Source organism: Tachypleus tridentatus, chromosome 12, assembly GCF_004210375.1.
Source record: "Tachypleus tridentatus isolate NWPU-2018 chromosome 12, ASM421037v1, whole genome shotgun sequence".
NCBI classification, from domain to species: domain Eukaryota; kingdom Metazoa; phylum Arthropoda; class Merostomata; order Xiphosura; family Limulidae; genus Tachypleus; species Tachypleus tridentatus.
In genome coordinates this window covers 131,112,020-131,127,972 of record NC_134836.1, presented here as the reverse complement: position 1 = coordinate 131,127,972, position 15,953 = coordinate 131,112,020, and the positions used below count along the sequence as shown (strand labels likewise).

General features: G+C 38.3%; 1 protein-coding gene across 3 annotated transcripts in view; it reads left to right on the top strand.

Annotated features, from left to right (window-relative positions):
• Positions 1-15,953, top strand: part of LOC143234710 (5'-AMP-activated protein kinase subunit gamma-1-like) — an 83,566-nt gene that overhangs the window by 33,234 nt on the left and 34,379 nt on the right. For 2 of the 3 annotated variants that reach the window (XM_076472271.1, XM_076472269.1), the window contains exons 3-4: positions 13,437-13,482; positions 14,570-14,697. In XM_076472271.1, coding sequence (XP_076328386.1) covers positions 13,437-13,482; positions 14,570-14,697 — 174 coding nt within the window. The remainder of the gene's footprint in view (positions 1-13,436; positions 13,483-14,569; positions 14,698-15,953) is intronic. The other variant, XM_076472270.1, reaches the window with a different exon arrangement.

The window sequence follows — 15,953 nt, the reverse complement described above, 5'->3', positions numbered from 1 at the left end:
GAGAGAACACTTTATGGCAACTCTAGTCCTTGACATGGTTCTGTATTGATTTACAGTGAACGTGAGAGAACACTTTATGGTAACTCTAGTCCTTGACCTGGTTCTGTATTGATTAACAGTGAATGTGAGAGAACATTTTATGGGAACTCTAGTCCTTGACATGGTTCTGTATTGATTTACAGTGAACGTGAGAGAACACTTTATGGTAACTCTAGTCCTTGACCTGGTTCTGTATTGATTAACAGTGAATGTGAGAGAACATTTTATGGGAACTCTAGTCCTTGACATGGTTCTGTTTTGATTTACAGTGAACGTGAGAGAACACTTTATGGTAACTCTAGCCCTTGATCTGGTTCTGTATTGATTAACAGTGAACGTGAGAGAACATTTTATGGCAACTCTAGCCCTTGACATGGTTCTGTATTGATTAACAGTGAACGTGAGAGAACACTTTAAGGTAACTCTAGCCCTTGATCTGGTTCTGTATTGATTAACAGTGAACGTGAGAGAACATTTTATGGCAACTCTAGCCCTTGACATGGTTCTGTATTGATTAACAGTGAACGTGAGAGAACACTTTAAGATAACTCTAGCCCTTGATCTGGTTCTGTATTGATTAACAGTGAACGTGAGAGAACATTTTATGGGAACTCTAGTCCTTGACATGGTTCTGTATTGATTAACAGTGAACGTGAGAGAACACTTTAAGGTAACTCTAGCCCTTGATCTGGTTCTGTTTTGATTTACAGTGAACGTGAGAGAACACTTTATGGTATTTCTAGTCCTTGACATGGTTCTGTATTGATTTACAGTGAACGTGAGAGAACACTTTATGGCAACTCTAGTCCTTGATCTGGTTCTGTCTTGATTTACAGTGAACGTGAGAGGACACTTTATGGCAACTCTAGCCCTTGACCTGGTTCTGTATTGATTTACAGTGAACGTGAGAAAACACTTTATGGTAACTCTAGTCCTTGACCTGGTTCTGTATTGATTAACAGTGAACGTGAGAGAACACTTTATGGCAACTCTGGCCCTTGACCTGGTTCTGTATTGATTTACAGTGAACGTGAGAGGACACTTTATGATAACTCTAGCCCTTGACATGGTTCTGTATTGATTAAAAGTGAACGTGAGAGAACACTTTATGGTAACTCTAGTCCTTGATCTGGTTCTGTATTGATTAACAGTGAACATGAGAGAACACTTTATGGCAACTCTAGCCCTTGACCTGGTTCTGTATTGATTTACAGTGAACGTGAGAAAACACTTTATGGTAACTCTAGTCCTTGACCTGTTTCTGTATTGATTAACAGTGAACGTGAGAGAACACTTTAAGATAACTCTAGCCCTTGATCTGGTTCTGTATTGATTAACAGTGAACGTGAGAGAACATTTTATGGGAACTCTAGTCCTTGACATGGTTCTGTATTGATTAACAGTGAACGTGAGAGAACACTTTAAGGTAACTCTAGCCCTTGATCTGGTTCTGTTTTGATTTACAGTGAACGTGAGAGAACACTTTATGGTATTTCTAGTCCTTGACATGGTTCTGTATTGATTTACAGTGAACGTGAGAGAACACTTTATGATAACTCTGGCCCTTGATCTGGTTCTGTATTGATTAACAGTGAACGTGAGAGAACACTTTATGGCAACTCTAGCCCTTGACATGGTTCTGTATTGATTAACAGTGAACGTGAGAGGACACTTTATGGTAACTCTAGTCCTTGATCTGGTTCTGTATTGATTAACAGTGAACGTGAGAGAACACTTTATGGCAACTCTAGTCCTTGATCTGGTTCTGTCTTGATTTACAGTGAACGTGAGAGGACACTTTATGGCAACTCTAGCCCTTGACCTGGTTCTGTATTGATTTATAGTGAACGTGAGAAAACACTTTATGGTAACTCTAGTCCTTGACCTGGTTCTGTATTGATTAACAGTGAACGTGAGAGAACACTTTATGGCAACTCTGGCCCTTGACCTGGTTCTGTATTGATTTACAGTGAACGTGAGAGGACACTTTATGATAACTCTAGCCCTTGACATGGTTCTGTATTGATTAAAAGTGAACGTGAGAGAACACTTTATGGTAACTCTAGTCCTTGATCTGGTTCTGTATTGATTAACAGTGAACGTGAGAGAACACTTTATGGCAACTCTAGTCCTTGATCTGGTTCTGTATTGATTAACAGTGAACGTGAGAGAACACTTTATGGCAACTCTAGTCCTTGACATGGTTCTGTATTGATTTACAGTGAACGTGAGAGAACACTTTATGGTAACTCTAGTCCTTGACCTGGTTCTGTATTGATTAACAGTGAATGTGAGAGAATATTTTATGGGAACTCTAGTCCTTGACATGGTTCTGTATTGATTTACAGTGAACGTGAGAGAACACTTTATGGTAACTCTAGTCCTTGACCTGGTTCTGTATTGATTAACAGTGAATGTGAGAGAACATTTTATGGGAACTCTAGTCCTTGACATGGTTCTGTTTTGATTTACAGTGAACGTGAGAGAACACTTTATGGTAACTCTAGCCCTTGATCTGGTTCTGTATTGATTAACAGTGAACGTGAGAGAACATTTTATGGCAACTCTAGCCCTTGACATGGTTCTGTATTGATTAACAGTGAACGTGAGAGAACACTTTAAGGTAACTCTAGCCCTTGATCTGGTTCTGTATTGATTAACAGTGAACGTGAGAGAACATTTTATGGCAACTCTAGCCCTTGACATGGTTCTGTATTGATTAACAGTGAACGTGAGAGAACACTTTAAGATAACTCTAGCCCTTGATCTGGTTCTGTATTGATTAACAGTGAACGTGAGAGAACATTTTATGGGAACTCTAGTCCTTGACATGGTTCTGTATTGATTAACAGTGAACGTGAGAGAACACTTTAAGGTAACTCTAGCCCTTGATCTGGTTCTGTTTTGATTTACAGTGAACGTGAGAGAACACTTTATGGTATTTCTAGTCCTTGACATGGTTCTGTATTGATTTACAGTGAACGTGAGAGAACACTTTATGGCAACTCTAGTCCTTGATCTGGTTCTGTCTTGATTTACAGTGAACGTGAGAGGACACTTTATGGCAACTCTAGCCCTTGACCTGGTTCTGTATTGATTTACAGTGAACGTGAGAAAACACTTTATGGTAACTCTAGTCCTTGACCTGGTTCTGTATTGATTAACAGTGAACGTGAGAGAACACTTTATGGCAACTCTGGCCCTTGACCTGGTTCTGTATTGATTTACAGTGAACGTGAGAGGACACTTTATGATAACTCTAGCCCTTGACATGGTTCTGTATTGATTAAAAGTGAACGTGAGAGAACACTTTATGGTAACTCTAGTCCTTGATCTGGTTCTGTATTGATTAACAGTGAACATGAGAGAACACTTTATGGCAACTCTAGCCCTTGACTTGGTTCTGTATTGATTTACAGTGAACGTGAGAAAACACTTTATGGTAACTCTAGTCCTTGACCTGTTTCTGTATTGATTAACAGTGAACGTGAGAGAACACTTTAAGATAACTCTAGCCCTTGATCTGGTTCTGTATTGATTAACAGTGAACGTGAGAGAACATTTTATGGGAACTCTAGTCCTAGACATGGTTCTGTATTGATTAACAGTGAACGTGAGAGAACACTTTAAGGTAACTCTAGCCCTTGATCTGGTTCTGTATTGATTAACAGTGAACGTGAGAGAACACTTTAAGGTAACTCTAGCCCTTGATCTGGTTCTGTTTTGATTTACAGTGAACGTGAGAGAACACTTTATGGTATTTCTAGTCCTTGACATGGTTCTGTATTGATTTACAGTGAACGTGAGAGAACACTTTATGATAACTCTGGTTCTTGATCTGGTTCTGTATTGATTAACAGTGAACGTGAGAGAACACTTTATGGCAACTCTAGCCCTTGACATGGTTCTGTATTGATTAACAGTGAACGTGAGAGGACACTTTATGGTAACTCTAGTCCTTGACCTGGTTCTGTATTGATTAACAGTGAACGTGAGAGAACACTTTATGGCAACTCTAGTCCTTGATCTGGTTCTGTCTTGATTTACAGTGAACGTGAGAGGACACTTTATGGCAACTCTAGCCCTTGACCTGGTTCTGTATTGATTTACAGTGAACGTGAGAAAACACTTTATGGTAACTCTAGTCCTTGACCTGGTTCTGTATTGATTAACAGTGAACGTGAGAGAACACTTTATGGCAACTCTGGCCCTTGACCTGGTTCTGTATTGATTTACAGTGAACGTGAGAGGACACTTTATGATAACTCTAGCCCTTGACATGGTTCTGTATTGATTAAAAGTGAACGTGAGAGAACACTTTATGGTAACTCTAGTCCTTGATCTGGTTCTGTATTGATTAACAGTGAACATGAGAGAACACTTTATGGCAACTCTAGCCCTTGACCTGGTTCTGTATTGATTTACAGTGAACGTGAGAAAACACTTTATGGTAACTCTAGTCCTTGACCTGGTTCTGTATTGATTAACAGTGAACGTGAGAGAACACTTTAAGATAACTCTAGCCCTTGATCTGGTTCTGTATTGATTAACAGTGAACGTGAGAGAACATTTTATGGGAACTCTAGTCCTTGACATGGTTCTGTATTGATTAACAGTGAACGTGAGAGAACACTTTAAGGTAACTCTAGCCCTTGATCTGGTTCTGTTTTGATTTACAGTGAACGTGAGAGAACACTTTATGGTATTTCTAGTCCTTGACATGGTTCTGTATTGATTTACAGTGAACGTGAGAGAACACTTTAAGATAACTCTAGCCCTTGATCTGGTTCTGTATTGATTAACAGTGAACGTGAGAGAACATTTTATGGGAACTCTAGTCCTTGACATGGTTCTGTATTGATTTACAGTGAACGTGAGAGAACACTTTATGGCAACTCCAGCCCTTGACATGGTTCTGTATTGATTAACAGTGAACGTGAGAGAACACTTTATGGCAACTCTGGCCCTTGACCTGGTTCTGTATTGATTTACAGTGAACGTGAGAGGACACTTTATGGTAACTATAGTCCTTGATCTGGTTCTGTATTGATTAACAGTGAACGTGAGAGAACACTTTATGGCAACTCTAGTCCTTGATCTGGTTCTGTCTTGATTTACAGTGAACGTGAGAGGACACTTTATGACAACTCTAGCCCTTGACCTGGTTCTGTATTGATTTACAGTGAACGTGAGAAAACACTTTATGGTAACTCTAGTCCTTGACCTGGTTCTGTATTGATTAACAGTGAACGTGAGAGAACACTTTATGGCAACTCTGGCCCTTGACCTGGTTCTGTATTGATTAATAGTGAACGTGAGAGAACACTTTATGGTAACTCTAGTCCTTGATCTGGTTCTGTATTGATTAACAATGAACATGAGAGAACACTTTATGGCAACTCTAGCCCTTGACCTGGTTCTGTATTGATTAACAGTGAACGTGAGAGAACACTTTATGGCAACTCTGGCCCTTGACCTGGTTCTGTATTGATTTACAGTGAACGTGAGAGGACAGTTTATGATAACTCTAGCCCTTGACATGGTTCTGTATTGATTAACAGTGAACGTGAGAGGACACTTTATGGTAACTCTAGTCCTTGATCTGGTTCTGTATTGATTAACAGTGAACGTGAGAGAACACTTTATGGTAACTCTAGTCCTTGATCTGGTTCTGTCTTGATTTACAGTGAACGTGAGAGGACACTTTATGGCAACTCTAGCCCTTGACCTGGTTCTGTATTGATTTACAGTGAACGTGAGAAAACACTTTATGGTAACTCTAGTCCTTGACCTGGTTCTGTATTGATTAACAGTGAACGTGAGAGAACACTTTATGGCAACTCTGGCCCTTGACCTGGTTCTGTATTGATTTACAGTGAACGTGAGAGGACACTTTATGATAACTCTAGCCCTTGACATGGTTCTGTATTGATTAAAAGTGAACGTGAGAGAACACTTTATGGTAACTCTAGTCCTTGATCTGGTTCTGTATTGATTAACAGTGAACATGAGAGAACACTTTATGGCAACTCTAGCCCTTGACCTGGTTCTGTATTGATTTACAGTGAACGTGAGAAAACACTTTATGGTAACTCTAGTCCTTGACCTGTTTCTGTATTGATTAACAGTGAACGTGAGAGAACACTTTAAGATAACTCTAGCCCTTGATCTGGTTCTGTATTGATTAACAGTGAACGTGAGAGAACATTTTATGGGAACTCTAGTCCTTGACATGGTTCTGTATTGATTAACAGTGAACGTGAGAGAACACTTTAAGGTAACTCTAGCCCTTGATCTGGTTCTGTTTTGATTTACAGTGAACGTGAGAGAACACTTTATGGTATTTCTAGTCCTTGACATGGTTCTGTATTGATTTACAGTGAACGTGAGAGAACACTTTATGATAACTCTGGCCCTTGATCTGGTTCTGTATTGATTAACAGTGAACGTGAGAGAACACTTTATGGGAACTCTAGCCCTTGACATGGTTCTGTATTGATTAACAGTGAACGTGAGAGGACACTTTATGGTAACTCTAGTCCTTGATCTGGTTCTGTATTGATTAACAGTGAACGTGAGAGAACACTTTATGGCAACTCTAGTCCTTGATCTGGTTCTGTCTTGATTTACAGTGAACGTGAGAGGACACTTTATGGCAACTCTAGCCCTTGACCTGGTTCTGTATTGATTTACAGTGAACGTGAGAAAACACTTTATGGTAACTCTAGTCCTTGACCTGGTTCTGTATTGATTAACAGTGAACGTGAGAGAACACTTTATGGCAACTCTGGCCCTTGACCTGGTTCTGTATTGATTTACAGTGAACGTGAGAGGACACTTTATGATAACTCTAGCCCTTGACATGGTTCTGTATTGATTAAAAGTGAACGTGAGAGAACACTTTATGGTAACTCTAGTCCTTGATCTGGTTCTGTATTGATTAACAGTGAACATGAGAGAATACTTTATGGCAACTCTAGCCCTTGACCTGGTTCTGTATTGATTTACAGTGAACGTGAGAAAACACTTTATGGTAACTCTAGTCCTTGACCTGGTTCTGTATTGATTAACAGTGAACGTGAGAGAACATTTTATGGGAACTCTAGTCCTTGACATGGTTCTGTATTGATTAACAGTGAACGTGAGAGAACACTTTAAGGTAACTCTAGCCCTTGATCTGGTTCTGTTTTGATTTACAGTGAACGTGAGAGAACACTTTATGGTATTTCTAGTCCTTGACATGGTTCTGTATTGATTTACAGTGAACGTGAGAGAACACTTTAAGATAACTCTAGCCCTTGATCTGGTTCTGTATTGATTAACAGTGAACGTGAGAGAACATTTTATGGGAACTCTAGTCCTTGACATGGTTCTGTATTGATTTACAGTGAACGTGAGAGAACACTTTATGGCAACTCCAGCCCTTGACATGGTTCTGTATTGATTAACAGTGAACGTGAGAGAACACTTTATGGCAACTCTGGCCCTTGACCTGGTTCTGTATTGATTTACAGTGAACGTGAGAAAACACTTTATGGTAACTCTAGTCCTTGACCTGGTTCTGTATTGATTAACAGTGAACGTGAGAGAACACTTTATGGCAACTCTGGCCCTTGACCTGGTTCTGTATTGATTAATAGTGAACGTGAGAGAACACTTTATGGTAACTCTAGTCCTTGATCTGGTTCTGTATTGATTAACAATGAACATGAGAGAACACTTTATGGCAACTCTAGCCCTTGACCTGGTTCTGTATTGATTAACAGTGAACGTGAGAGAACACTTTATGGCAACTCTGGCCCTTGACCTGGTTCTGTATTGATTTACAGTGAACGTGAGAGGACAGTTTATGATAACTCTAGCCCTTGACATGGTTCTGTATTGATTAACAGTGAACGTGAGAGGACACTTTATGGTAACTCTAGTCCTTGATCTGGTTCTGTATTGATTAACAGTGAACGTGAGAGAACACTTTATGGTAACTCTAGTCCTTGATCTGGTTCTGTCTTGATTTACAGTGAACGTGAGAGGACACTTTATGGCAACTCTAGCCCTTGACCTGGTTCTGTATTGATTTACAGTGAACGTGAGAAAACACTTTATGGTAACTCTAGTCCTTGACCTGGTTCTGTATTGATTAACAGTGAACGTGAGAGAACACTTTATGGCAACTCTGGCCCTTGACCTGGTTCTGTATTGATTTACAGTGAACGTGAGAGGACACTTTATGATAACTCTAGCCCTTGACATGGTTCTGTATTGATTAAAAGTGAACGTGAGAGAACACTTTATGGTAACTCTAGTCCTTGATCTGGTTCTGTATTGATTAACAGTGAACATGAGAGAACACTTTATGGCAACTCTAGCCCTTGACCTGGTTCTGTATTGATTTACAGTGAACGTGAGAAAACACTTTATGGTAACTCTAGTCCTTGACCTGTTTCTGTATTGATTAACAGTGAACGTGAGAGAACACTTTAAGATAACTCTAGCCCTTGATCTGGTTCTGTATTGATTAACAGTGAACGTGAGAGAACATTTTATGGGAACTCTAGTCCTTGACATGGTTCTGTATTGATTAACAGTGAACGTGAGAGAACACTTTAAGGTAACTCTAGCCCTTGATCTGGTTCTGTTTTGATTTACAGTGAACGTGAGAGAACACTTTATGGTATTTCTAGTCCTTGACATGGTTCTGTATTGATTTACAGTGAACGTGAGAGAACACTTTATGATAACTCTGGCCCTTGATCTGGTTCTGTATTGATTAACAGTGAACGTGAGAGAACACTTTATGGCAACTCTAGCCCTTGACATGGTTCTGTATTGATTAACAGTGAACGTGAGAGGACACTTTATGGTAACTCTAGTCCTTGATCTGGTTCTGTATTGATTAACAGTGAACGTGAGAGAACACTTTATGGCAACTCTAGTCCTTGATCTGGTTCTGTCTTGATTTACAGTGAACGTGAGAGGACACTTTATGGCAACTCTAGCCCTTGACCTGGTTCTGTATTGATTTACAGTGAACGTGAGAAAACACTTTATGGTAACTCTAGTCCTTGACCTGGTTCTGTATTGATTAACAGTGAACGTGAGAGAACACTTTATGGCAACTCTGGCCCTTGACCTGGTTCTGTATTGATTTACAGTGAACGTGAGAGGACACTTTATGATAACTCTAGCCCTTGACATGGTTCTGTATTGATTAAAAGTGAACGTGAGAGAACACTTTATGGTAACTCTAGTCCTTGATCTGGTTCTGTATTGATTAACAGTGAACATGAGAGAATACTTTATGGCAACTCTAGCCCTTGACCTGGTTCTGTATTGATTTACAGTGAACGTGAGAAAACACTTTATGGTAACTCTAGTCCTTGACCTGGTTCTGTATTGATTAACAGTGAACGTGAGAGAACATTTTATGGGAACTCTAGTCCTTGACATGGTTCTGTATTGATTAACAGTGAACGTGAGAGAACACTTTAAGGTAACTCTAGCCCTTGATCTGGTTCTGTTTTGATTTACAGTGAACGTGAGAGAACACTTTATGGTATTTCTAGTCCTTGACATGGTTCTGTATTGATTTACAGTGAACGTGAGAGAACACTTTAAGATAACTCTAGCCCTTGATCTGGTTCTGTATTGATTAACAGTGAACGTGAGAGAACATTTTATGGGAACTCTAGTCCTTGACATGGTTCTGTATTGATTTACAGTGAACGTGAGAGAACACTTTATGGCAACTCCAGCCCTTGACATGGTTCTGTATTGATTAACAGTGAACGTGAGAGAACACTTTATGGCAACTCTGGCCCTTGACCTGGTTCTGTATTGATTTACAGTGAACGTGAGAGGACACTTTATGGTAACTATAGTCCTTGATCTGGTTCTGTATTGATTAACAGTGAACGTGAGAGAACACTTTATGGCAACTCTAGTCCTTGATCTGGTTCTGTCTTGATTTACAGTGAACGTGAGAGGACACTTTATGACAACTCTAGCCCTTGACATGGTTCTGTATTGATTAAAAGTGAACGTGAGAGAACACATTATGGTAACTCTAGTCCTTGATCTGGTTCTGTATTGATTAACAGTGAACATGAGAGAACACTTTATGGCAACTCTAGCCCTTGACCTGGTTCTGTATTGATTTACAGTGAACGTGAGAAAACACTTTATGGTAACTCTAGTCCTTGACCTGGTTCTGTATTGATTAACAGTGAACGTGAGAGAACACTTTATGGCAACTCTGGCCCTTGACCTGGTTCTGTATTGATTTACAGTGAACGTGAGAGGACACTTTATGATAACTCTAGCCCTTGACATGGTTCTGTATTGATTAATAGTGAACGTGAGAGAACACTTTATGGTAACTCTAGTCCTTGATCTGGTTCTGTATTGATTAACAATGAACATGAGAGAACACTTTATGGCAACTCTAGCCCTTGACCTGGTTCTGTATTGATTTACAGTGAACGTGAGAAAACACTTTATGGTAACTCTAGTCCTTGACCTGGTTCTGTATTGATTAACAGTGAACGTGAGAGAACACTTTATGGCAACTCTGGCCCTTGACCTGGTTCTGTATTGATTTACAGTGAACGTGAAAGGACAGTTTATGATAACTCTAGCCCTTGACATGGTTCTGTATTGATTAACAGTGAACGTGAGAGGACACTTTATGGTAACTCTAGTCCTTGATCTGGTTCTGTATTGATTAACAGTGAACGTGAGAGAACACTTTATGGTAACTATAGTCCTTGATCTGGTTCTGTATTGATTAACAGTGAACGTGAGAGAACACTTTATGGCAACTCTAGCCCTTGATCTGGTTCTGTATTGATTTACAGTGAACGTGAGAAAACACTTTATGGTAACTCTAGTCCTTGACCTGGTTCTGTATTGATTAACAGTGAACGTGAGAGAACACTTTATGGCAACTCTGGCCCTTGACCTGGTTCTGTATTGATTTACAGTGAACGTGAGAGGACACTTTATGGTAACTCTGGTCTTTGATCTGGTTCTGTATTGATTTACAGTGAACGTGAGAGGACAGTTTATGATAACTCTAGCCCTTGACATGGTTCTGTATTGATTAACAGTGAACGTGAGAGGACACTTTATGGTAACTCTAGTCCTTGATCTGGTTCTGTATTGATTTACAGTGAACGTGAGAGAACACTTTATGGTAACTATAGTCCTTGATCTGGTTCTGTATTGATTAACAGTGAACGTGAGAGAACACTTTATGGCAACTCTGGCCCTTGACCTGGTTCTGTATTGATTTACAGTGAACGTGAGAGGACACTTTATGGTAACTCTGGTCTTTGATCTGGTTCTGTATTGATTTACAGTGAACGTGAGAGGACAGTTTATGATAACTCTAGCCCTTGACATGGTTCTGTATTGATTAACAGTGAACGTGAGAGGACACTTTATGGTAACTCTAGTCCTTGATCTGGTTCTGTATTGATTTACAGTGAACGTGAGAGAACACTTTATGGTAACTATAGTCCTTGATCTGGTTCTGTATTGATTAACAGTGAACGTGAGAGAACACTTTATGGCAACTCTTGCCCTTGATCTGGTTCTGTATTGATTTACAGTGAACGTGAGAAAACACTTTATGGCAACTCTGGCCCTTGACCTGGTTCTGTATTGATTTACAGTGAACGTGAGAGGACACTTTATGGTAACTCTGGTCTTTGATCTGGTTCTGTATTGATTTACAGTGAACGTGAGAGGACAGTTTATGATAACTCTAGCCCTTGACATGGTTCTGTATTGATTAACAGTGAACGTGAGAGGACACTTTATGGTAACTCTAGTCCTTGATCTGGTTCTGTATTGATTAACAGTGAACGTGAGAGGACAGTTTATGATAACTCTAGCCCTTGACATGGTTCTGTATTGATTAACAGTGAACGTGAGAGGACACTTTATGGTAACTCTAGTCCTTGATCTGGTTCTGTATTGATTTACAGTGAACGTGAGAGAACACTTTATGGTAACTATAGTCCTTGATCTGGTTCTGTATTGATTAACAGTGAACGTGAGAGAACACTTTATGGCAACTCTAGCCCTTGATCTGGTTCTGTATTGATTTACAGTGAACGTGAGAAAACACTTTATGGTAACTCTAGTCCTTGACCTGGTTCTGTATTGATTAACAGTGAACGTGAGAGAACACTTTATGGCAACTCTGGCCCTTGACCTGGTTCTGTATTGATTTACAGTGAACGTGAGAGGACAGTTTATGATAACTCTAGCCCTTGACATGGTTCTGTATTGATTAACAGTGAACGTGAGAGGACACTTTATGGTAACTCTAGTCCTTGATCTGGTTCTGTATTGATTAACAGTGAACGTGAGAGAACACTTTATGGTAACTATAGTCCTTGATCTGGTTCTGTATTGATTAACAGTGAACGTGAGAGAACACTTTATGGCAACTCTAGCCCTTGATATGGTTCTGTATTGATTTACAGTGAACGTGAGAGAACACTTTATGTTAAATCTACTCTGACTTGGTTTCCTACTAGTGAACGTGAGAGGACACTTTACGTTAGATCTACTTTGACTTGGTTTCCTACTAGTGAACGTGAGAGGACACTTTACGTAAGATCTACTCTGACTTGGTTTCCTACCAGTGAACGTGAGAGGACACTTTATGTTAGATCTACTCTTACTTGGTTTCCTACTATGTGAAGATAATTCTGATAACAGATATATGGTGAATTGGTAGTAGTTGATTCACTTTCTCTTTAATTTGGTAAAAGAACTGAATGATTAATACGGACAGATTCATTATGGTTGATTTTTCTAAAATCCAAAGCTGTGAATCGAACTGGGAGGAAAATCTCCAAATAAATTAATTATTGTTACAGCGATATTAACTGTTTTTTATATGTTGTCATTTGTTTTTGACTTGCTGACGTATGTAACTGTTGATTTCTTTAATTTGTGTAGAATCGTTTTAATTTGGAAACCACACGTGTGTTATCTGTCGATACATGTTAATGTGTTACACTCAACCTTTATCTACAGTTACAACTTCGGATTGTTATTATCAAACATTATTTACACACACTCTAATTATCTTAACTCTTATATAAAAAGATATTATTTGTCTGAGCTGTTGTTTTTCAGTAGTAAAAATAAAATTAACCAGATATTAAATATAACCTTGATGTTTCCAGTGTTTTATTTGGTTGTGAAGGGATATAATTTCTATTTATACATTTTTATGAAGTGCTAAAATATTAGATATAAAATTAAACGATACATCTATGGTGGTTTTCTACTTATGACGTTGACGGTCATAAACTAAAAATTTAAGAATTAGTGTTCCTACCAGTTATAATTACCTCTAATAACACATTATTTATCTCTAGTTCTCATGCGATCCTTTCTCTACTAAAATTGACATAGATAATTTGGGTAAGTCTTTCAAGTTACATTCGCTTTTAAAATATATATTAGTTTTTGTTTACTGTAGTATATACTTCACGATATGTAAACATATTTTACAAGAACAAGAGAGAACAAATCATAAGCTATATTGTTAATGTAATTTATTTGCTAATCAGAGAATTTTTGATGATGTAATGTTCACTTTATTCCTCGAAACGTCTATAACTAACATAGATTATAAAATGATGTTCTGTGATAATAGATATCACATTATATTGTAACAGTAGATGGATTAATTGTTCATTAGCCCTAGAACTGTAGTTAGAGAGACATAACGTCATTCAGACCAAGTTGGACATTTCAAATAATTGACTGATAATGTAAACGCTCCCTCACAAACGAACTACATTACAAGTAGTTTTAAACCAGTTAACTTGCAGTTGTATATATATATATATGTGTGTGTGTGTGTATCAGAAAAATTACTTTTAGAAATTCTAAAATTGGGTTTAATTGAAAATGTGGTGAAGTGTTTTAACAATATATGGGGAATAGTTATGAATAATCTCCAACTAGAGATTTATAGTTTTTGTGGTCAGCTTTTGTTAACAAAATCTAAACTAATAATGATACAAATACAAAGTTATATTTATAAGTATCATGTGAAACTAAATAAGTGTGAAAACATAAGAACAAATGTTTCATACGAGATAACTGATATTTAATATGAAAAACAAACAAAAACTTGTATGTTGTGTGGTTTTGGTTAATTATAAACTTGAGTCTGCTAAGCATCTGGTAAGGTGTTCTAAACTAATGTGGTTACATTACTTATTTTGTATTTATTTGAAACCAGTTGTCCCATGGTAACTTTCAAACAACTAAAATACTGCAGTTATTTTCAATAGGCAAGATATCATTTATATTAGCCATTAAAACTCTCCTTCTGGTACAGTACAGACAAAACCAAAATATGAATTCTGGTACAGTACAGACAAAACCAAAATATGAAATATTAACAAAATAAATGTTAAAAGTAGGTTTCATTATGTTGTTTTGAGAAATATGATATTTAAGACAACATTGGTTTTTAACTTGTTAAACTTTTTAACAGTTGTTTGGTTGCTGAATTTTACAGGGAAAGATGAAAACTTGATCTATTATAAGTTTTTTCGTCACTTTCACTGCTATGATATCATTCCTATTAGTGCCAAGCTAGTTGTCTTTGACACCCAGTTGCTGGTAAGTTAGAATCTCGTGCGTTTGACTGCTATTAAGATAGTTTACCGTTTTTGGTAATAACTTTAAACACCAACAGCTGAATATATTTATTCTACCTTGAGTTTGCAGTACCAGTGAATCTAGTTGGAACGTTGAGATTATATCAGATTATTCTAGCACAGTGGTTCTTAACGTTGTTGGAGGTACTGAACCAGACCAGTGGTTCTTAACCTTGTTGGAGGCACACAACCAGACCAGTGGTTCCTGACCTTGTTGGAGGTACTGAACCAGACCAGTGGTTCTTAACCTTGTTGGAGGTACTGAACCAGACCAGTTGTTCCTGACCTTGTTGGAGGTACAGAACCCCGGAAGTTTCGTACTTCAATTCACTGAACCCTTCATAGTTGGAAAAATAAAATATGATTTTTTTTTTCAAATTCAACACATAAGTAGATATTTTATTAGTGCACAAAATGAACCATACATCAGTTATACACAACATCATTGTGTTGAAAGAACAAAACCAACAAAAGATGAATTTCACACAAAAATATAACTCAATGAATATTTACTGCAAATCAATGTGACTTTTGCTGTTGCCTTTCAGAGACAAGTTCAGAAATGCGCGGCTTCACCTTGACAAGTGCCACTCTCATATCATTTTCGCAACAAAGTATGATCCTTTTCTTCGTTTTTATGTCTTCCATCCTCGAAAAGGATTGCTCGCAAAGATACGTTGTAACAAACGGTATGAGTACCTCAAGGGCTTTCTTAGCAATAATAGGGTACGCTACAATCTGGTGACACCAAAACGTTGAGAGCGTTGTTGTTCTGAAAAGTTGCTGTTGAACCTAGCTCTGCTGAAGTTCAATGATTTCGTCGAGGTGTTCATCATTGACATCTGCTGTCGCAACACTAAACGTGAACGGCTGTCTCACCCATGCTGGATATGACTCTCTGGTGGGGAAGTATCTGTTGAGAGACTTTGCGAGCTCATCTAAGTGCATGGTAATTGCTTGCTTCAGTTCCACGGGTACAGAAATGTCTCCGATTTCAGACACATATTCGATCTTAGTTACACAGTTGTCCAGCAGGGGAAAGTTTGCGAAGTTATCATCCTCTGTTCGTCGTTTTCATAACGGTAGCTTTTTTGGAAAAGCCTTCAGGTTTTCTTCCGCTTCGATGATGTTGACTTCACCGCCCTGCATCTGTTGATTGAGAGCATTGAAGATATCGGCCATGTACGACAAAATAAGAATGAACTTAGATTTTTCGAA